Below are 23,218 nucleotides of genomic sequence, written 5' to 3' on the forward strand. Positions count from 1 at the left end.
CAGTCTTGTTATGATTATCTAAAGTTGCATTTTCAACTTATAATTTCAACATTTTTTATTGTGGTAAAATATACCTAACATTTATCACTTTAACTATTTTTAAGTGTACATTAAGTACATTCACATTTGGTGTGCAGCTGTCACCACTATCCATCATCAGAACTTTTTCATCATCCCAAACTGAAACTGTGTATCCATTACACAATAACTCTTCATCTTCCATCCCCCACTGCCATGGGAAACTACCTCTATACTTTCAATGTCTATGAATTTAACTACTCTAGGTACCTCATGTAAGTGGAATCATACAATGCTCATCCTTTTGCATCTGGCAAAATTCACTTAGTGTATGTCTTCAAGGTTCATCCATGTTGCAGCATATTTCAGAAATTTCTTTCATTTTTAAGGCTGTGTGTATATCCATATACACACACATTTTGTTTATCCATTTTATATATACCACATTTTGTTTATTTACTCATTTGTTGATGGATAATTTGGGTTGTTTCTACCTTTTAACTATAGTGAATAATGCTTCTGTGAACACTGGCTTACAAACATCTGGAGTCCCTGCTTTCAATTCTTTTGGGTATATACCCAGAGTGGAATTGGTACATCATATGGTAATTCTATGTTTAATTTTTTGAGGAACTCTACTTATTTTTAACACAAACAATTAGTTCTCAGTTTTATAATCTACACTTACACTTACTAACGTATCTTATCACTCTCTATACTCACAGTTAATTTCTTTTATCTTACATCTTCCCTCACACTTCCTTGCCTGGTAATTTTTTTTTTCTTTTTTTTTTTTTTGAGACAGAGTCTCGCTCTGTTGCCTGGGCTAGAGTGCCGTGGCGTCAAGCTCACAGCAACCTCAAACTCCTGGGCTTAAGCAATCCTTCTGCCTCAGCCTCCTGAGTACCTGGGACTACAGGCATGCGCCACCATGCCCGGCTAATTTTTCTATATATATATTTTTAGCTGTCCATATAATTTCTTTCTATTTTTAGTAGAGACAGGGTCTCGCTGTTGCTCAGGCTGGTCTCAAACTCCTGACCTCGAGCGATCCTCCCACTTTGGCCTCCCAGAGTGCTATTGCCTGGTAATTTTTGATGGAATAACAGAAATTGTGAATTTTACATTGTTGAGTGCTAGTTTTTCTGTATTCATTTAAATATCCTTGGACTTCTTTTCTGAAATACAGCTAAGTTATCTGGAAACTTACCTTAGTTTTAAATTTTGTTAGGATTGATCCAGAACAGATTTTAGTCTGGAAAAATTTAAGTCCACTACATGGGCAGTACCCCTCTGAGGAGTGTATCTGATGCCTTGTGCATTGGATACCTTTCCTTTCTGACTGGTGGGAACACAAATTATTCTCAGGCCTTTATGCTTTCTGGAAGATTATTCTATCTATTCCTTTCAAATGGTTCTTTCCTCAGCCTTGGTAGTTTCCTTACATGTATGTCTAGCTCAGTACTCAGCCAAAAATTTGAGGGGATTCTTATGCAAATCTTCATAGCTCTATCTCTGTGTAGTTCTGTCCTCTCTGATACTCTGCCCTGAAAATTTTGGCCACCTTGGCCTCCCTGACTCCAAACTCTGTCTTCTCAACACAGCAAGATCATCAGGCTCTTTTAGGGTTTCCTGTCTCTACACAGTGACCTGAACATTCTCTGTAGACAGTAAGCTGGGGTAGTCATAAGTTTCACTTCATTTGTTTTCCTTATCTCAGGGATTGCTGTCCTGAGCTTCCTATTATCCAATGTCTGAAACCATTGCTTCATATATTTTTTCCAGGGTGTTTAAGACAGGAGGGTAAATCTGGTTCAAGTTATACCATAGTGGCCACAAGTGGAAGTTTTCTCAAACAGTTTTATAAATTGTTATTTATAAATGTCTTTCAGTGAGATTGTATAATATGTGGGGTTTTTTAATCCCTTAGTTGTTTCTAGTATATCTAAATGTATTTTGCCTTCACTCATGGATGATAGTTTGGGTAGGGATAAAGTCCTAGGTTGGCAGAGAAGCCTTTTATCAGTGTTACTGTAATTTCCTAGGCAATCTGGGTTTTTTTTCCCCCATCTCTGGTAGCTTTTACAATTTTCTTTTTATTGTTGAGGTGCAAATACTCTATGGTGTACTTTAGTGTGTGTTAGTACTAAAAGCTACTTTTAAAATCTGAAGACTACTATCTTTTGCCAATCCTTAAGAATTCTTATCTATTATGTTTTCAAACATTTACTTTGCCATCATTCTCTTTATTTTCTTCTATAACTGTCCTGATAGATGTTGGGGCTCTCAATCTAGCCTCCCTCTCTCTTAGCTATATATCCTCTGTCTTTGTGTGGCATTCTGGGTGAATTAATTTATTCTCTCGTTAGTTATACCCAATGTAGAGCTCTTACTGACTTTTTGTTTTTACTATTTTGTTTCTCTTAGTCCCCAAAAAATCAAGCAAGGAGTTCCTGTATTAGTTTTTGTCCAGATCTTTGCACTGTCTCCCCAAGCTCATTCCAATAATAAACAAGCATCAGAGATCATATTCTTTCTCTAGTTTTCTCATTTACTTTCATAATAATGTTTTCCTGGAGAGTCTCCTCTCTTCGCTCCAAGACGCAGGAAACTTTGTGAAAACAAACATTAAATTTCCTACTAACGTGAGGCAAAGGGAAGAAAACTAACACCCATGTTGGAAATCTTCAGCTGTTACTGCTAAAAAGTCAGAGATCTTCACAAAACTTGAGAGTAGAAACTCAGAGGTTTTATGGCCCAAGTTCCTCTCTTCTGATCCTGGAGAGTGAGAGAAAAGGAGAGTTGAATCTTCCTTCGACTGTTCTTCCCTTTCTAAACTGCTTGTTGAATTCCTGTTCATCCTTGAAAATCCAGGTTGGACAGGTCAACCTTGTCCTCTGGTAAACCTTACGCATTAGTTTCCTATGGCTGCTGAAATGAATTACTACAAACTTGGTGGCTTAACACACCACAAATTTGTTCTTTTACAATTCAGGAGGCCAGATGTTTCACTGGTCTAAAGTTAAGGTATGGCAGTGCTAGTTGCTGTGGCGGCTGTAAGGGAGAATCCATTTCCTTGCCTTTTCTAGCTTCTGGAGGCTGCTGCATTCCTTGGCATCACTCCCACCTCTTGCTTCAGTGGTCATATTTCATTCTCTTCTGTAATCATATCTCCCTCTGCCTTCCTCTTACATGGACACTTGCGATTATATTTAGAGCCCACTCTGATAATCGAGGTTAATCTCCTCCATCTCAGAATCCTTCATTTAAACATGTACAAAATCCCTTTTGCCATGTAAGGTGACATTTACTAATTCCAGGGATTAGGACATGGAAGGCTGCCAAAGGCCTTTCTTAAAGTCTGAATCAGTTTTTTGAGGAAACAGTTTTAGATTGAGGAAAATTGTCTTTGTTACTACAACAAAGGTAAATTAGGTACATGAACACAAACAGAAAAGTTTAAATAAGCGTTCTTAGCCCCAAAAAGACTGTGGAATGACCTGATAATTATTTTAACCTTACAACATCCCTGTGAGATGACAGGCATTACCTCTATGCCAATAAAATATAGAGTAAAATAAATAATACATGAATTTTATTTGAATATAATTGAGCACAATGATGGAAATCAATTGATCTCAGGTGAATTCTTAATTTTGTTGGGCTATGTTTGTTTTTTTAATCTCCAGTGGCTCTTTTTATGTATTGTGTTTATCTTAGAAGTTGACTCAGTTCCTCATGATGTGACTTACAGGTATAGAGCTAAATAATGTTTCCATTTAATAATTAAAAAATGAAGCTCAGAGGCCTAAAGTGTGAGTCAATGCCCCAAGGGATCATTCCTAGACAGTGATAAGATGTGGGCTAGGGTGATGGTTACCACTCGTCAGCCTAATGACAGGCTACCTGTATTAGAATCCCCTGGAAAGATGCTTAGACACGCAGAAACCCAAGTCTCCCCACCCCCTACCCCTGAGATTCCCATTCAATTGATCCAGGGAGGATCTTAGGAACAGGTATGTTTTATTTATTTAATTTTTGTTTTAGAGATGAGGTCTTGCTCTGTTGCCCAGGCTGGAGTGCAATGTTGCTATTATAGCTCACTGCAGCCTCAAATTCCTGGGCTCAAGCGATCCTCCTACCTCAGCTTCCTGAGTAGCTAGAACTACAGGTGTGTGCCACCACACCTGACTAAGTATGTGAAAACAAACAGAAAAGTTTAAATTAGGGTTCTTAGTCCGTCTTTTTTTTTTTTTTTTTTTTGAGACAGTGTCTCACTCTTGTCAGTCAGGCTGGAGTGCAGTAGCGTCATGATAACTCACTGCAACCACAAATGCCTGGGCTCAAGCCCTTCTCCTGTGTCAGCCTCCCAAATAGCTGAGACTATAGATGCTTGCCACCTTACCTGGCTAATTTTTTCTATTTTTTGTAGAGACAGGGTCTCTTGCTCTTGCTCAGGCTGGTCTTGAACTCCTGAGCTCAAGTGATCCTCCAGCCTCGGCCTCCCAGAGTGCTAGGATTACAGGCATGAGCCACTGCACCTAACCTAATTTTTAAATTTTTTGTAGGGATAGGATCTCACTATGTTGCCCAGGCTGGTCTCCAACTTGCAGGTTCAAGCAATCCTCCCACCACAGCCTCTTGAGTAGCTAGGACTAGGTGTGTGCCACCGTGCCCAGCTAATCTTTTATTTTTTGTAGGGATGGGATCTCGTTATGTTGCCCAGGCTAGTCTCCAGCTTCCAGGCTCAAGCGATCCTCCCACCTTAGCCTCCCAAAGTGGTGAGATTACAGATGTGAGCCACCATGCCCAGCCAGGAATGTGTATGTTTTAGAGCACCTCAGATAATTCACAATTATCAAGAGATCTAGGCTTCTATTAGTTTGCAGTCCTGCAGAAATGTAAATGCCAAGCTTGAGGCAAAGGATCATTTTGATTATGTTTTAAGTTTGAAAAGAGGCTCATCTGGAAGAAAGGACCCACACCATTCCCGGGAGGAAAGATTAGATTGGAGGCATGACTTATGACATCTCTCACTGAGAAAGAAAATCTTAGTGCAGAAACTCAATAGGTTTTCCAACTGCCTTGACCTATGGAAACCAAGACCTTGAAAGATTCTGGACAATTTTACTGGAATATAATTTTCACACCATGACATTCACTAAATGTGAATTTAATGATTTTCAGTAAACTTACAGAACTGTGCAACTGGCTTGTCACAAAGCAAGCTTTAGTCCACTTGGGAGATCACATCCTGCAAAGCTTAGAAGACATGGAAATGAGTAGTCTCAAAAATAGACAAGTGGGATTGCATCAAAATAAAAAGCTTCTGCACAACAGAGAAAACTATCAACAGAGTAAAGAGACAACTTTCAGAATTGGAGAATATATTTGCAAACCATGCATCTGTTAAGGAGTTAATGTTAATATCCAAAATACTTGGCCAGGCATGGTGGCTCACACCTGTAATCCCAGCACTTTGGGAGGCTGTGGGAGGATTACTTGAGGCCAGGAGTTTGAGACCAGCCTGGGCAACATGACAGAGACCCCCCTCTCTACAAAAAATAAAAAAAATTAGCTAGGTGTGGTAGTCTGCACCTGTAGTTCCCCCTACTGGGTAGGCTGAGGTGGGAGGATCGCTTGAGCCCAGGAGTTGGTTATAGTGATCTATGATTGCACCGCTGCACTCCAGCCTGGATGACAGAGCGAGACCCTGTCTCAAAAAACAAAACAAAAAACAAAGTACATAAGGAACTCACACAACTCAATAGCAAGAAACAAGTGATCCAATTTGAAAGTGGGCAAGACATTTTTCAAGAGAAGACATGCAAATGGATAACAAGTATATGGAAAAAAATGCTAACCATCACTAATCATCAGGGAAATGCAAATCAAAACCACAATGATATATCACTGCATACCTGTTTAAATGGCTGTTATCAAAAAAGACAAAAGATAAGTGTTGTTAAGGATATGGAGAAGAAGGAACCCTTGTACACTGTTGGTGAGAATGTAAATTGGACTGCCATTATGGACAAACAGTATGGAGAATCCCCCCAAAATTGAAAATAGAACTACCATATGATCCAGCAATCTCACTTCTGAGTGTATATCCAAAGGAAACAAAATCTGGATCTCAAAAAAATATCTGTATTCCCATGCTCATTTTAGCAGCATTCAAAATAGCCAAGATATGGAATCAACTTAAGTGTACATTGACAGAAGAATGGATTAACAAAATGTGAGATATATATGTATGGGTGTGTATCTATATAAATGGAATATTAATCAGCTTTAAAAAAGCAGAACATTCTGTCATTTGTGACAACATGGATGAACCTGGAGGACATTATGCTAAGTGAAATAAACCAGGCACAGAAAGACAAATAGTACATGATCTCACTTACATGTGGAATCTAAAAAACTTGAACTCATAGAAGCACAGAGTAGAATGGTGGTTGCTAGGGGGTAGGGGATGGGGAAAAGGGTGAGATGTTGGTCAAAGGGTGCAAAGCCTTAGTCATGCAGGATGAATAAGTTTGGAGATCAAATGTACAGTGTGGTGACTATTGTTAATAATACTGTATTGTATACTTGAAATTTCCCAAGAGTATCTTTAATGTTCACACACACACACACACACACACACACACACACACACACACACACACAGTAACTATGTGAGGTGATGGATATGTCAAATAGTTTGTAGTAATCACAATGTATATGTATATCTAAACATCATGTTGTATACCTAAATATATACATTTTTCTTTTTATGTAGAGAGATTTTTGCACCAAAGCCTGACTAATGCAACTTTATTTGCCAATTATATTAATATCTCAATAAAGCTGGAAGGGAAATAGGTAGTCTCAAAGTATTGTCTTTTGTAATTCTATAATCATTTAATAAATTTCATCTTTGTTGCTGGGCTTTGTGGTGAGGGCCTGTAGTCCTGGCTACTTGAGAAGCTGAGGCTGGAGGATTGCTTGAGCCTAGGAGCTTGAGGCTATAATGTTATGATCACGCCTGTTAGTAGCCACTGCATTCTACTCTGGGCAACACAGTGAGACTCTGTCTTGTAAAAAAAATGTTTCTTTGTTAAATATTGTCTCTTTTTTTGAATAAAAATGTATAAATGGCACAAAGCTCAAAAAGCATAAATGGGCATATAATAAACTCCCTCCCACTCTGTCACCAAGCCATCTAGCTTCCATTCCCAATTGATTCTGGAGGTGGATTTCTGACTTGAAATGGAAATCTTTAGGCAAATTAAATTTGAGGTGACAGTGGAGCATCCAATATTATCTTGGCACTTGGGGAATAGGTAAGTGCTGAAGACAAATATAAATATCATTCAGGTGACATATTAGCAGCTCATCAGTAGATATATTTTCTAAAGGATGGTAGAGAGAACAATGGATATAACTTTAGGTACATTAACAGGAAGAGGAATAGAAAGTAATGATAGAGGAGAAAAATTAGGATAAGAAATCGAAGGCCGGGCATGGTGGCTCACGCCTGTAATCCTAGCACTCTGGGAGGCCGAGGCGGGTGGATCGCTCAAGGTCAGGAGTTCGAGACCAGCCTGACCAAGAGCGAGACCCCGTCTCTACTAAAAATAGAAAGAAATAATCTGGCCAACTAAAATATATATATAGAAAAAATTAGCCGGGCATGGTGGCACATGCCTGTAGTCCCAGCTACCCGGGAGGCTGAGGCAGTAGGATCGCTAAAGCCCAGGAGTTTGAGGTTGCTGTGAGCTAGGCTGATGCCACGACACTCACTCTAGCCCGGGCAACAAAGCGAGACTCTGTCTCAAAAAAAAAAAAAAAAAAGAAATCGAGAGAGAAATGAAATAAATCAGCATTATGGAAATGAAGGGAGGAGAGAGTTTTAAGAAAGAGCTGTTCAGCAATACCAAATACTGAAGAAGTCATGGAGAATAAAGAATGAGAAAGGGCTTTGGAGTAGAAATTTATAATGAAATCAGAGTAAAGTTTCAGTAGAGATAGGATGAAATTCACATTGTAGGAAATTGGGAAGACAGTAGAATTTTCCAAATATACAAAGATCTCTTATAAGCCAGTAAGAAAAAGATGATCAACTCAGTAAAAAAATATACAAAGAACTTGCACAGGCAAGAAATTGAAGAGGAAATACAATTGGGCAACAAACATATGAAAAGATGTTTAACTTCACTTATAATTAAATAAATGCACATTGGTGGTATTATTTGATAACTTTTTTTTTTGGAGACCTGGTCTCACTCTGTCACCCTGGGAAGAGTGCAGTGGCATCATCACAGCTCACTGTAACTTCAAACTCATGGGCTCAAGTGATCCTCCTGCCTCAGCCTCCCCAGTAGCTGGGACTATGGGCATGTGTCACCATGCCAGCTCATTTTTCTAGTTTTTGTAGAGACAGGGTCTAGTTCTCGCTTAGGCTGGTCTCAAACTCTTGGCCTCAAGAAATCTTCCCGCATGGGCCTCCCAAAGTGTTATGATTACTGGTGTGAACCATCGTGCCAGGCTCCAACTTTCTTTTTTAATGATAAAAACTAGACCTGGAGTTAATTATTTTTTGAACAATAACTTGGCAATATCTATTCAAATTTAAGATGTTCTTAGCATTTTTTAAAAAGACTTTTTTTGTTATGGAGTATAGGCCTCCACAAAAAAAAAAAAAGACTTTTTTTTTAGAGCAGTTTTAGGTTCACAGCAAAATTGAAAAGAAGGTATAGAGTTTTCCCATATACACCCTGCCCTGCTCAAATAGCCTCTCCCATCACCAACATCCCTCACCAGAGGGAATATTTGTTCCACTGATGAACCTACATTGATACATCATAATTGCCCAAAGTCCACAGTTTACCTTAGGGTTCACTCTAGGTGTACATTCTATGGGTTTGGACAATGTATAATGACATGTATACATCATTATAGTATCATACAGAATATTTACATTGCCGTAATCCTCTGTGCTCCACCTGTTCCCAACCCCCAAATCCCTGCCTATTACAGATAATTTTACTGTCTCTGTAGTTTTGTCTTTCCCAGAATGTCTCATATTTGGAATCATATAATATTTAGCCTTTTCAGATTGGCTTCTTTTTCTCAATAATGTGTATTTAAGGTTCCTCCATGTCTTTTCATGGCTTGATAGCTCATTTCTTTTTTAGCACTGAGTAATATTCCATTATCTGGATATACCACAGTTTATCTACTCACCTACTGAAGGACATCTTGGTTGCTTCTGAGTTTTGACATTTATGAGTAAAGCTGCTACAGGCATTCATGTGTAGGTTTTTGCGTGGATATCAATTTTCAACTCCTCTGGGTAAATACCAAGGAGTGCAATTGCTAGATCATATCGTAAGACCACGTTTAGTTTTGTGAGAAACTGCCAGACTGAGGCTGGGCACAGTGGTTCGTGCCTTTGGGAGGCCAAGGTGGGACCCAGAGTTGGAGACCAGCCTGGGCAAGATAGGGAGACCCTGTCAAAAACAAACAAATATATATAAATAAGTTGGGTATCGTGGCTCATGCCTGTAATCCTAGCACTTTGGGAGCCGAGGCAGGAGGATAGCTTAAGCCCAGGAGTTCACGGTTAAGAGTTCAAGGCCAGCCTGGGCAAGAGCAAGACCCTGTCTCTACCAAAAATAGAAAAATTAGCTGGGCATAGGCTGGGCGGGGTGGCTCACGCCTGTAATCCTAGCACTCTGGGAGGCTGAGGCGAGTGGATCGCTCGAGGTCAGGAGTTCGAGACCAGCCTGAGCAAGAGCCAGACCCCGTCTCTACTAAAAATAGAAAGAAATTATCTGGCCAACTAAAATATATATAGAAAAAATTAGCTGGGCATGGTGGCGCATGCCTGTAGTCCCAGCTACTTGGGAGGCTGAGGCAGTAGGATTGCTTAAGCCCAGGAGTTTGAGGTTGCTGTGAGCTAGGCTGATGCCACGGCACTCACTCTAGCCCGGGCAACAGAGCAACACTCTGTCTCAAAAAAAAAAAAAAAAAATTAGCTCGGCATGGTGGCCCACACCTGTAGTCGCAGCTGCTCAGGAGGCCCCGGCAGGAGGATAGCTTGAGCCCATAATTTCAAGGTTACAGTGAGCTATGATAGTGCCCCTGCACTCCAGTCTGGCTGACGGAGCAAGACCGTTGCAAAAAAAAAAAGAAAAGAAAGAAAGAAAACTGCCAAAGCAGCTGTACCATTTTGCTGTAATCCTAGCACTTTGGAGACTGAGGTGGGAGGACTGCTTGAGTCCAGGAGGTTGAGTTGCAATGAGCTATGATGATGTCACTGCATTCTACCTGGGGCGACAGAGTAATAATCTGTTTCAAAAAAAAAGTTAGAAACTACCCCAATGTCCACTGGTAGTTATTAATTAAATGTTGGCACATTTGGACAATGGAATACTCTACTGGTTAAAAAGTTAACTAGTAAAGTAAAACAAAAAAAGTAGTGGTTAAAAAATTAAAATAGTGCTATGTGCACCGCTATGGAAAAAAGTGAAAGTAAATTGAAAGGTTATGTAATATAAGCTTGTTTTTATTTTAAATTATATACACATATATCAATATATACTTAGAAAAAGAAATATGCAGGAATATACATCAAAACCTTAATTATTCGGGGGAAGTAGGATTATAAGATATTTCACTTTGTATAGTCATTGTCAATATTCATATGATAGTTGTGAGGATCAAATGAGTTAATATTTCACAAGACAATTAAAACAGTGCCTAACACATAGAAACTACTATATATATTATGCTATACCAAAATATTTTAAGATATTTTGATTTTTTGCAATAAGCATGTATTATTTTTATAAGCAAGAAAAAAATAAATAAATGAGGTGATGAAAATGCAGAAAAATCAGACAACAGCTTGAGGATACCAAAGAGTCCTCTAGGCATACTTGAAAGAAGGAGCTAGTTGAAATGGAAGAGTTGATAATGCTAAGGTCCCAGACAGAAGAGAATGGGACACTATAATGATAACATGAATGTTTACTGTGGGCCAGGTGTTCCAATTGCTTTGGAATCCACAGGGAGAAAAAGTTAATCTGAAGGGTAGGAACATCTTTTCTTTTCAGATTAGAACAGATTCTTAACCTCAATTTCCTGAAATTGTATGCTAAATTTGGTGGGTAAATGCAATTTTTTTAACCCAAAAGAAGGTCCATAAATTGCTTTGGATTTCTAAAAGTATTGAGCCCTATCTTTCAAAGATAAAAGAATTGAGGAAGGATTAAAGATTAGTTTTAAAAATAAATATTTTGAGATGTAGAGATGAGAAAATGACAGGGCTTCTACCAGATGTCCTTCTTTCTCCAGGGAAGTAGGATTAGAGATTCCCTTTAAGGATAGTGAAATTTAGTGATTATGACATTCCCAAATGCAGATGATTAATTCATCCTCCTCCCTCCCTGATACAGGTCAAATGGCAGAGTGAACTTCCTTTCATCCTTCAGGTTCTCCGTTTCTTTTTCGCAGATCAATGGCTCACCCAGAATTTACCATCCTTTCTTTCCACCTCCTCGCAGCCAATCTGAATTCTTTCCAAACATCTTTTCAAGGTAGTCTTCTTTTCCAAAAGTTACTGTTTCGGATTGTAGATTTGACTCTTATCAACTCAACTTTCGGCAAATAGCTTAATGCCTCTGATTCAGTTTTTTGCATGTGTCAACTACCATTGAATAATAATTTCAATGAGTTCGTTCTTATGAGAAACCGAGGAGGTAAAATCTGCGAAAACTTCTTGCAAAGTCTCAGCAAATACCGGTGCTGTGCAATCACAAAGCGTTAGCTATTAATCTTCGGTGTTCAGTCATTTTTAAAAGTTTTCTGAAGAATTGGTGTCCTGCGCAGTCTCGTTCCAAAATAATAACGGTGGGCGGGCGCCCCTCTCGGATTGCGGGTACGTCTTTCGCTCCTTTTGTCTTTTCGTGGGATTAGAACTGTCATGGCGCCTTCAAGAAGAGGGAGGCGGCTTTCCCTTCGTTCAGCAGAATCATCGGGGGCACCTGGACTGGGCGCTGGGGCGGACAGAGAGACAAGCTCCAGTTGGGACCGAAAAGACAGAACGCTAGGAGAGGTCTGGCCGACAGGCTCCAGGGGAGGAGAACCGCGAAGACTCTCCCAGCTAGCGCCCGGAGCCGGCACCGCCCACCCAGCCGCCTGTCCAATGGAAACCTGACGGCAGTGCGGCACCGCCCATCTGTTGGTCCGGACGCCGCGAGGGCGGGGCCCGCAGTTCGGTTGCGCTGCGGAGCGCAGCTGTGAAGGAGTCGCTGTGATCCGGGGCCCCGGAACCCGAGCTGGAGCTGAAGCGCAGGCTGCTGGGCGCGGAGTCAGGAGGTAAGTGCCCAGGGGAGTGAGGCCCGGGGGAGGGAGGGGCTCGCGAGAGGACGGAAAGATCGGCCTCCGAGGCCCGGGACAGTGGGACCTGGCGGGCGGGTGCTGAAGGCGGCCCTGCTTACTCGGCAGTCCGGGCCCGGTGGGGCCCGGCCCGCCGGAACCGAGGAGCCGCTTCGGCCCCGCAGTCCCTGCCCGGCCCTCCCCGGCGTGGCGGTGGCGGCCCAGAATTCTGCGGGCGCGGGTCGAGAGGCCCTGGCGTTCGCTTGGAACTCCGGCTGCGAGAGGCGGGGCTCGGCGGGCGGGGGCGGGGGCGGGGGCGGGGGCGGCGGTCGCGGCCCGGCGGCCTGCGGAAGCGCCGTAGCCCAGCCGGGCCTGCTCGCGGGGCGGCGCGCCGACTGCGCGGGGGCGTGGCCTGCGCCCTGACGGCGCCGCGGGGCCGGCCTTTGATGAGGTGGCCGCCGCTCGCTCCGCGGGCCTCGCCAGACAGGCCGGCTGGGCGTCCGCGCGGGCCGCCGCTCCCTGCCAGACGCCGGGCAGCGCGACCTGTTGGAGTGAGAAATTCAGGGGCCTTCTTCCTCCCCTGAGTTTGCTTTAGTTCCGACTGGACGGCCCTGCGGGTCTCACAGGCCCTCTTTCGTCCGCTCAGGGTGAGGACAGCCGAGGCCTGTGGCCTGCGAGCTGTTGCGGAGGAGTTGACGCGCGGAGGGGCTGCAGTCCAATAAATGAAAGTCTTGGAGAAAAACTTTGTAGGACTACTCAACATTGCTCCGAAGTGAACATACTACACTTCTCAGGGTGGCTGGAGGCGGCAAGGAGATTCCCTTTATGGGCGTAAATGGGCTTTTCCATATGTGATCTTTTAAACCTCTCAGCAACTCTGAGGCAAATCCCCTATTGTGGCAAAGGTTTCTTCATCAGTAGGAGTGCTGGAGGATCTTGGGCCCTGCCCTCATTTTGCCTACGCGGAGAAGATTGGGGAAGCAGGGGACAAACACATTCCAAGGGCATCTATCTCTGTGACTGACGAAAGTTTGGCTTTTCCTATGATGCCCTACTGTGGATTAGTTGTCTGCCCAGGGTCCAGAAGTTTCTTTAGAGTAACCCATTGGCTACAGCCTTGCTGTGTTAGAATTCCACTGGTATTTCCTATTGTAGTTTAGCTGAGAGTTTTTACTTAGCTGTACAGATAGATTATAGATGCATTCAGTGAATATAGGAAGTAACTGATGTGGACTTTCTTACCATCTTCTTAGCTACTTTTCAGAAGAAGAAAAAGGAAAATGATCTCTAACTCATTTTCTGGTAGCGTACTAAAACATACAAGTAGTAGTTTTTCCTGGTTGGCTGAGTTAATCTCTAGGATAGGCAAAGACCTAGAAAATAACAGGAAAGAGTATCTTGCCAGATTTTCTCTATAGTGCCTTATTGCTCTTGGTATTTACTAGAATGTCATGTAATAAAAATCTCCTAACTTGAGTTGAACAATGTAGGTTGGGGACAGAAATGGGCAGTATTAGCATTAGAGAGTTCTAAAAAGAAGTGTGTACTTTTCAGAAGATTGGTGTTGATTGGAGGTGTCCGGCATTCTGAATTGATTTAGAGGAGCAAATTTACTTTCCAGGATATCACTTTAATACTGGAGAGTACTCCCTTCAGCCTCGCACACACAGGTTCCAATCCCTTCACAGCCTTTGTTCTGAGAGATATGGAATGACATTCATTGGTTGTCTTGTGACTTTTTGCACGAATTAATGATATTTACCTTTTGAGAATTCTTTTTCTTCAAGTAGCCATGCCTCTGAAAACAAATGTTATACTATGTAGTACTTTTTCCTATAAAAGCTGTATCTTGAGTTATTTGTGCTTGAAAGAAATACCTATGTCAGATCTAGTGGCCCAGAGAATGGAAACTTCAGAGCCTTTGAGGAATGTGAATGAAATGAAAACTGGAAGCTTAAAGTCTTAGATTTGTGGCTCCTTAAGTGTGGGCCTCTCATTTATTTTGTTCACTGTTATATCTCAAGCACCTAGCTCAGGGCTTGGCCCGCAATAAGTGCTTAAAACATTTGTTGAATGAATGAATGAAAAAAAATGTTGCTAACCAATACCCATTTGCCATACTCACATCACAGAGAAGATGAGGTCATCAGGGATGAAGTCACTAACCACTGCCAGTCACTGCACCCAAGGGTAGCCTCAACAGTGGACTAGCAGGCTCATTCTGTGTATAGGATGGATGGATAGTGAATGTCAAGGTTAGTTCTAGCTGTATAAATCAGCCAAGGGTTTCAGCTACATAAGTTGGCTGAGGGTGCTACGGGTCTAGCCTTAGGGCTAACTCAGTGGAACATTTTGGAGTCTGGAGTCAACTGTTCTGAATAGCACCCACATAGCTTAATTCTTGAACACAGTGCAAATAGGGGTACTTGGGGATTCAAAGGGAAGCCTATTGGATGAGTATTTGCGATGAAGGACTGGGCATCTGATTTTGCTGTTCATTTGGACCTTAATAAGTAGGGTTATATTACCAAAAATCTTAACGTTTGCTACTCCTGGGTGGGTCATCAACTAAGATGGCTCTTATTCTCTAGACTAGAGTTAGGAGAGTACTAATATTTCAGTATTTAGATAGGACTAATTCTGGTTTTGGATTTGAAGGAAACAAAAGGGGTGTTTTATTTTCTTTTGAACCCACAGATGAGTTTATTAGGATTATTAAATCTTTATAGATCTATCCTGACCCTCTCCTGCACTTGTCCCTCTCTTCTTGCACCAGCCATTGCAGGCCTGAGTGTTCATTCCAGCATGTCGGAGGGGGAGTCCCAGACAGTACTCAGCAGTGGCTCAGACCCAAAGGTAGAATCCTCATCTTCAGCTCCTGGCCTGACATCAGTGTCACCTCCTGTGACCTCCACAACCTCAGCTGCTTCCCCAGAGGAAGAAGAAGAAAGTGAAGATGAGTCTGAGATTTTGGAAGAGTCACCCTGTGGGCGCTGGCAGAAGAGGCGAGAAGAGGTAAGGTGATGGTACTGTTAGTCTTGGGAGAGTGAATTCTAAGAGGTGAAAACTGGAGGAGCCAAGTCTCACAGGGGCAGACCAAACTTCCAATAGGTTGAGGGCTAGGAGAAGATGAACATATAGAGTATTAAACGGAGGGCTCGTGAGGCAACTTTAATTCCCTTTCATTTGAATTTCTTCTCAGGTGAATCAGCGGAATGTTCCAGGTATTGACAGTGCGTACCTTGCCATGGATACAGAGGAAGGTGTAGAGGTTGTGTGGAATGAGGTACAGTTCTCTGAGCGCAAGAACTACAAGCTGCAGGAGGTAGGTAATGTTGAAAGGATGCAGCCTGGGGTCATTAGAACACTAGTGTTACAGAGGAATTGGTGTTGAGAAGCTGACTACAAGAAGAGTATATTGGGGTTAGATCATTTTGGGGGACGGATAGAGAATGGTTTCTCAGGATTATTACAGTGATTGTGAACTCTGTTATTCCATTGTCTCTCTTGCTTGCAGGAAAAGGTCCGTGCTGTGTTTGATAATCTGATTCAGTTGGAACATCTCAACATTGTTAAGTTTCACAAATATTGGGCTGACATTAAAGAGAACAAGGCTAGGGTAAGAATTTTTTCCTGCTATTTCCTGAGCTTACTACAAAGAAATTAGCTACATTTATTATTCCTTTTCTACTTGAAAGATTAAAACAAGATAGTTTTGAAACAACTGGTGATATGAAAGTAGGGCTTCAGCTACACCTATATGCCTTTTGTCTGGTTGTAGATGGGGCAGAAATCAGTGAACTTTTGCTTGCTTCGTTACATAGCTTTTATTGTTGAGTAGTTTTCGTTGTCTTATTTAGTCTAAGGACATGATGCTAAGAACAAAAGGAGAAAAACAAAAACCTTTCAAATTTAACATATTATCGGGGTTACAAAGTAAGGGATCATTTCTACTATAAGGCCTTTTAGTTAATGCTTTGCCTCCCCAGGTCATTTTTATCACAGAATACATGTCATCTGGGAGTCTGAAGCAATTCCTGAAGAAGACCAAAAAGAACCACAAGACTATGAATGAAAAGGTATGGAGGGAGAGCAGACAACGTTCTAGGCTGGTTTTGGGGGTTTTATAAAAGTATGTTGATTATGAAGCTGATCAGGAAGGGATGGAGGGAAATAGTGGGTGAGTTAAGAGAGGGAATTACTGCTGACGCTCGGACCAAACTCTGTTCCAGGCGTGGAAGCGCTGGTGTACACAAATCCTCTCTGCCCTAAGGTAAGTAGTATCTGGTTAGTTTCTTTCCCATATTTCCTGATTTAGTTCCTCCACACAGATTTCAGGGCACTACTCTGCTGTTTTATTCTGCCTCTGCCCACTTTCTCTGAGTCACATACTGTGACAGATTAGGCCCCCTGCAGGTCTTTTAAAGGGTTCTTCCTAATGCCCTGACTGTGACACTATCTCCTACCTCTTTCTCCTAGTGCTTATCCAGCTATTTAAGTCATCAGGCATAATGGAGATTCAGAGTGTGGGGATTATCTTTATGGTGACCAGCAGGAGACCTGGCCCTTGCTCCTCTTAACCCTTGGGTTCCCCCTGCCCTTAATTACCCAGTGGCCCCTCTAACAGCCCAGTGCCCCCACAGCTACCTGCACTCCTGTGACCCCCCCATCATCCATGGGAACCTGACCTGTGACACCATCTTCATCCAGCACAACGGACTCATCAAGATTGGCTCTGGTGAGGGGAGGGAGAAGTTCTGGGCAGGGGAGCCTCGGGAATTTGGGAACCATGGGGGTAAGATGAAAGGAATAGGGGAGACACAGCAGAATTCTGAGGTGTGGGCTGGTGATAAGGGAAAGGACCTTGCTAGGGGTAATTCATAGGGAGATGCCAGCCAATTAGTAGAGAGGGGGCAGGGTGAATAATCTTATACCTTTTGAAGGGAAACTGGGGTTAATACAGAGATATTGATAGGAGGCTGGGAAAGGGCAAGAGATGGGTGTGAGGTCTGATTTGAGCCCCTGAGGCCAGACCTTGCTAGAGGAAGTTCTAGGCTGTGCCTGCTGTGAGTGCTTTCATTTGCTGTGTATTTGTGTGCAGTGTGCATTTCTGTGTGCTGTGTCTTTGTGTTGTTTGTGTGTCCATTTGTCTGGGGCTTGGCTGCTCCATCGCTCACAACTTTTCTCTGTTTTCCTCCCTCCCGCTTACGGGCTGCTCTGTTCCCAACAGTCTTTCATAGGATTTTTGCTAATGGTGAGAGCTCCCTCTGCCCTACTTGGGCCTCTGTTTGTGCTCCCTCTGCTCCCTTGGCGGCTGCCCAGTGCATGCAGTCATGGGAGCAAGTCCTCTTCCCCTATCTCTCCTGCCTAATTATGCCTGCTTAGCTTCTGCCCTGCCAGCCCTCCACCTGCTTGCTCCTTCATAACCTGCTTGTTTCCTGTGGACTCTGCCTGGCTGGCCACTTACCTCCTGGATTCATATTCCCCTCATCATCAGGCTGGTTTCCCAAATCATATTGTGCTCCCAGATTTTGTGTGACTTGTAGTCATTGTTTATGATTTGAGCGAGTCCAGATTTGTCCTGACCCTGGTTCCTCATTCAGCCTTGTGGCAGGCAGTGTTAAGGAATAGGGGGTAGAACAGGGTCTAAAAAGTTTCGGTGGCTTAAAAGTGAAACTGATTCAAGGGTTTTGGCTCAATTCTGAGCTATTTTTGAGTTTCACTCAGCAAAGGTGGGTAAGAAGGAGGCTTTCTCCTTGATTGTATATTAATGCTTCTTATCTTTCTTTATCCAAGTTCCTGAGGTCTCTACTTGTTGCCGATAGGGAGGACTGTTGTGTTTTTATGTTCCTTGCAGGGTGGATGGAAAAACTAAAACCAAATATTTTCATGTGATCAGGGATTAGAAGTACCTGGGATTGGGGAAGGTGAACAGGTCATAAGTGAAAGTTTTTCCTTAGATTGTGTTGTTTCTTGACCAGCCCAAAGCCCCCATGTATCTGTTAGTGTGGTGCCTTTGTTGCTACTGAGTTAGGGACCTTAGGTGAGAAGCCGTAGGGCTAAGAAAGGGGAGGTAGGTGGTGTCCATGTGTAATCTGTAGTTCAGGATGGGAAAGGAGACAGGTTTGTGCCTGTTGAGAGTTAGAAGGAGACTTCAGGAGAGAATTTGGCTTTGGGGGACTTCTCTCTGGAGTGAGACTCTGCTTTGTTGATGGTGGTCAGATTGTGGATATCTCCCCTATTCCCAGTGGCTCCTGACACTATCAACAATCATGTGAAGACTTGTCGGGAAGAGCAGAAGAATCTACACTTCTTTGCACCTGAGTATGGAGGTGAGGCTTCTGGTTTCTCTGTTCTGTCCTCATCCTCCTGGTTTAGTACCTTGTGACCTGAGGTACACAGGTAGTATAACTGAAACTTCTGGTCCTTCTCTACTAGCATGCGAAATGTTTGTCTTATCTTTTTTCTTTCCTTTCCTTTCTCTCTTTTCTTTTCTTTCTTTTGTCTTCTTTTCTCTTTTCTTTCTTTCCTTTTTCTTTTCTTCTTTCTTTTCTATCTATTTCTTTCTCTCTTTCTCTCTCCTCTCTTCTCTTCTCATCTTATCTTCTCTTCTTTTTTCTTTCTTTCTTGCATTTACACCAACCCTAGCCCCCAATCTTCTGATTACTCAAAGCCTTCTCTGTTTCTCCTAGAAGTCACTAATGTGACAACAGCAGTGGACATCTACTCCTTTGGCATGTGTGCACTGGAGGTGAGGAGACCAGAAGGGAAGGGTGAAAAAAGAGGCAAATTAGAAGATGGAAGGGGAAATGGAGGGGAGGACCAGTTAAGGTGCTGGTGTTGAGGGATGAATTGTGGGAACACTGAGGTTCTTAGGTTTCTACTTTTTTTTTATTCCTCCTCACTGCAGATGGCAGTGCTGGAGATTCAGGGCAATGGAGAGTCCTCATATGTGCCACAGGAAGCCATCAGCAGTGCCATCCAGCTTCTAGAAGACCCATTACAGAGGGTAAGGATCATCAGGATCACTGCTTCCTTAACTGACTTTGAAGTGTCTTCAGGTTTTTTTCCTTTCTATCTACTGGGAATATGCTGTCTTGTAAGAGCAAGAGAACATAAAGCAGAAAGGACAGACAAAACCTGTAAACATTTCTCAGGAAGTGCCTACCGTTAGCTTAAGATGGATAATACTGGAGTTAAACAGGTTGTGTGTTGGCCGAGCACAGTGGCTCAGGCTCCCAGTACTTTTGGAGGCCAAAGCGAGGGGATTGCCTGAGGCCAGGAGTTGGAGACTTGCCTGGGCAATAGTGAAACCCTGTCTCTCCAAAAAAATTTAGAAATTAGCTGGGCGTGGTGGCACACACCTATAGTCCCAGCTACTTGGGAGGGTTAGGCAGGAGGATTGCTTGAGCCCGGGAGTTGGAGGCTTAGTGAGCTATGATCACTTCACTGCACTCCAGCTTGGGCAATGGAATGAGACTCTGCCTAAAAGAAAAAAAAAATGTGTTAATTTAAATGTGTCTACATGGGAGGCAAACTAATTTGATGGTTACCTCAAGCAATTGCTATACACTCTCAGACAACCATCTTGTGTTTTTAAGCAAGTCAACCAGTTTGAATTAAATCAGTTACTTGGGATTTTATATTTATATAGTTAGGAAGGTCCCCTGAAGTAATGAGCTAAGATTTAAAGGATAGAAGGTTATGAATCAGTAGACAGACTACAGTAAGTAGAGGCTAGACAGGAAGGTCTAAACAAGAATAGTTTGTAACTCATTAGAGAATTATAATAGGAAATAGAAGAGAAAAGAAGGAAGACTAGTGGGAAGTCCTGAGGGTAGTGTGGAATAAGTTTCTAGTTTAGCGTTAGGGTGGGGTATTCAAGTGAAAGATTAGGTATGTGACCTTGTTGGCCTTTAAGACAAAGTAGGTAAGCAGGTTATTGTTATGGGACCTATAGGAGGTAGAAAAGGAGGCAAATGGTTGGAGGAAGCATGGGAAATCCAGTTACTTCAGTGATTGTAATGGAAAAGGAAACTGTGATACTAGGCTTGTGAAATAAAAAAGACTGTGATTATTATTGATCAAAATGAGTAAGTTCAGGAAGACAGAAGCTAAATTTGGCAAAGGTTGGAGAAGAAGGTAGGCAGTGAGTAGGCTAATAAGCAAAGACGTAGAATAGAAGGAGAAAGAAATAGTAAGTGAACATTAAAGAAAAAAGAAAGCTTGTAGTTGGAAAGCAGAAAAATGATTAAAACCGGAGACAGTGAATGATATTTTTTATATAATATCTTACAGTTTTCAAAGCTGTTTGAGGGCTTTGAAACATTAAGCAATATGTTTCCTCAACAAATACTGAGCCCCTAGTATGTATAGAGCCTTGTGCTAAGTAGAATGAGAACTATAAAGATGAATACAGTGGGGGACTTGCCAGATGCCAGCTCTAGTTCCTTGTTCTCTTTTCTAGGAGTTTATTCAAAAGTGCCTGCAGTCTGAGCCTGCTCGCAGACCAACAGCCAGAGAACTTCTGTTTCACCCAGCACTATTTGAAGTGCCCTCACTGAAACTCCTTGCTGCCCACTGCATTGTGGGACACCAGCGTAAGTCCCCTTGGCCCTGCTAGGAATTGTCTTCCAATCTGGGGCCTTGTAACTCTCACTGGCATGCTCTTTCCTCTTCTACTTCCAAAGGGATCCTTTACCCCTTTGCCTCTGTGCCTTCTATGACATTGTTCTGACTGTCCCTCCATAACATCCCACTCCATCATGCCCTCCAGATATGATCCCAGAGAATGCTCTAGAGGAGATCACCAAAAACATGGATACCAGTGCTGTCCTGGCTGAAATCCCTGCAGGACCAGGAAGAGAACCAGTTCAGACTTTGTGAGTAACTGAGAGGGTCTGAAAGGGACAGATTGGTCACTACCACCCTGAGGCTCTGTAAACTGTCCAGTCTCTGGGAATGGTTGAATCTGCTATTTTACTTGTTTCCTTTCTTCCATCTTCTTTCTCTCTTTTCTCTTCCAGGTACTCTCAGTCACCAGCTCTGGAATTAGATAAATTCCTTGAAGATGTCAGGTAAGAGAGAAGTGAGGAGCAGGCTTCCTTGAAGAAGCAGGGGTGGGTGTCCTAAGGCATTCATAGAGCCCATGTGACCTGTCTTCATCTCCCTCCAGGAATGGTATCTACCCTCTAACTGCCTTTGGGCTACCTCGGCCCCAGCAGCCACAGCAGGAGGAGGTCACATCACCTGTTGTGCCCCCCTCTGTCAAGACTCCAACACCTGAACCAGCTGAGGTGGAGACCCGCAAGGTGGGGCTATGGTGGTGTGGATGTCTCCATAGCCATGGTGGAAGGGGGAGAGGATGTGTCAAATAAGGCTCTGTTCTTTAGAGAAAAGAATGCATTTTCTGCACAACCATGTTCTGTGGGCTAGAAAGGCTTCCAGGTATTGGGTTTTTCTACCGACTGGTCTCTACTCTAGTGACCCTTTCTGACCTCTCTCCCTAGGTGGTGCTGATGCAGTGCAACATTGAGTCAGTGGAGGAGGGAGTCAAACACCATGTAAGGTTCGGGGCCAGGGCTGCATGGGGCTGGGTAGCCAGAAGGTGGGGAAGAGGAGCCTTACTTACTTTCTGACTGTCCTATTCTCCAGCTGACGCTTCTGCTGAAGCTGGAGGACAAACTGAACCGGCACCTGAGCTGTGACCTGATGCCAAGTGAGTCTCTCCTTTCCCTTAGAGGATGGAGAGTCTGAGTCTTATCTGTGAGGGACATATTTAGGGGTGGGGAAGGTGACAAGGCAGTAACACAGTGACTCACATAGAATGACTGTTAGCCCTTAAAACTGGTGGGTGTTGCTGGACTGGTGCTATTGGAAGGGCTCTGTGTCCTTCACTCCCATACCATACTCATTCCCTCCCTTTTCTTTGTCAGATGAGAACATCCCCGAGTTGGCCGCTGAGCTGGTGCAGTTGGGCTTCATCAGCGAGGTGAGGTTGCTGCCTTCATGTGCCCTGGCTGCCTCCGCGCTGCCCCTTCTCTCAGCCCGTCTCACTGAGCTCTTCTCTCCCAGGCTGACCAGAGCCGGCTGACTTCTCTGCTAGAGGAGACCCTGAACAAGTTCAATTTTGCCAGGAACAGTACCCTCAACTCAGCCGCTGTCACCGTCTCCTCTTAGAGCTCACTTGGGCCAGGCCCCTATCTGAGCTGTGGCTGTCCCTGGACATGCTGCAGCCCTCCTGTCCCTTCCCCCCAGTCAGTATTACCCTGTGAAGCCCCTTCTCTCCTTTATTATTCAGGAGGGCTTGGGGGCTCCCTGGTTCTGAGCATCATCCTCCCCCTCCCCTTTCTCTTCCTCCCCTCTGCACTTTGTTTACTTGTTTTGCACAGACGTGGGCCTGGGCCTTCTCAGCAGCCGCCTTCTAGTTGGGGGCTAGTAGCTGATCTGCCGGCTCCCGCCCGGCCTGTGTGGAAAGGAGGCCCACGGGCACTGGGGGAGCTGAGTTCTACAATCCCGCTAGGCGGCCGGGGCGGGAGAGAAAGGTGGTGCTGCAGTGGTGGCCCTAGGGGGCCATTCGATTCGCCTCAGTTGCTGCTGTAATAAAAGTCTACTTTTTGCTAAAAGCGTCGTGTGTGTATGTGTGTGTGTGTGTGCGCGCGCGCTAAAAGCGTGTGTGTGTGTGTGTGTGTGTGTGTGTGTGTGTGTGCGCGCGCGCGCGCGCGCGCGCGCTAAAAGCGTGTGTGTGCGCACGCGCTAAATGTGTGTGTGCGCTAAAAGCGTGTGTGTGCGCACTAAAAGCGTCGTGTGTGTGCGCGCGCGTGCGTGCTAA

At 43.5% G+C, this 23,218-nt stretch overlaps 1 protein-coding gene across 1 annotated transcript; it reads left to right on the plus strand.

Moving 5' to 3' along the window:
* Nucleotides 1–12,268: 12,268 nt before the first annotated feature.
* On the plus strand, nucleotides 12,269–23,012 carry NRBP1 (nuclear receptor binding protein 1). Its single transcript, XM_045549283.1, has 18 exons — nucleotides 12,269–12,387; nucleotides 15,164–15,402; nucleotides 15,590–15,712; nucleotides 15,905–16,006; nucleotides 16,377–16,466; nucleotides 16,620–16,660; nucleotides 17,031–17,125; nucleotides 18,636–18,719; nucleotides 19,080–19,138; nucleotides 19,298–19,396; nucleotides 20,855–20,987; nucleotides 21,164–21,269; nucleotides 21,414–21,464; nucleotides 21,563–21,698; nucleotides 21,897–21,950; nucleotides 22,042–22,105; nucleotides 22,323–22,378; nucleotides 22,462–23,012. Exons 2-18 carry the CDS (start codon nucleotides 15,193–15,195, stop codon nucleotides 22,564–22,566), a joined length of 1,608 nt encoding a protein of 535 aa, XP_045405239.1. The 5' UTR covers nucleotides 12,269–12,387; nucleotides 15,164–15,192; the 3' UTR covers nucleotides 22,567–23,012.
* Nucleotides 23,013–23,218: the final 206 nt, after the last annotated feature.

Source organism: Lemur catta, chromosome 4 (assembly GCF_020740605.2).
Source record: "Lemur catta isolate mLemCat1 chromosome 4, mLemCat1.pri, whole genome shotgun sequence".
Taxonomy (NCBI): domain Eukaryota; kingdom Metazoa; phylum Chordata; class Mammalia; order Primates; family Lemuridae; genus Lemur; species Lemur catta.

Excerpts from the sequence above, each read along its gene's own strand:
- NRBP1 (XM_045549283.1), top strand. The coding sequence starts at position 15,193 with ATGTCGGAGGGGGAGTCCCAGACAGTACTCAGCAGTGGCTCAGACCCA. Across the intron at positions 15,713-15,904 it reads AGAACTACAAGCTGCAGGAG|GAAAAGGTCCGTGCTGTGTT; the intron begins GTAGGTAATGTT and ends TCTTGCTTGCAG. Across the intron at positions 16,467-16,619 it reads ACAAGACTATGAATGAAAAG|GCGTGGAAGCGCTGGTGTAC; the intron begins GTATGGAGGGAG and ends ACTCTGTTCCAG.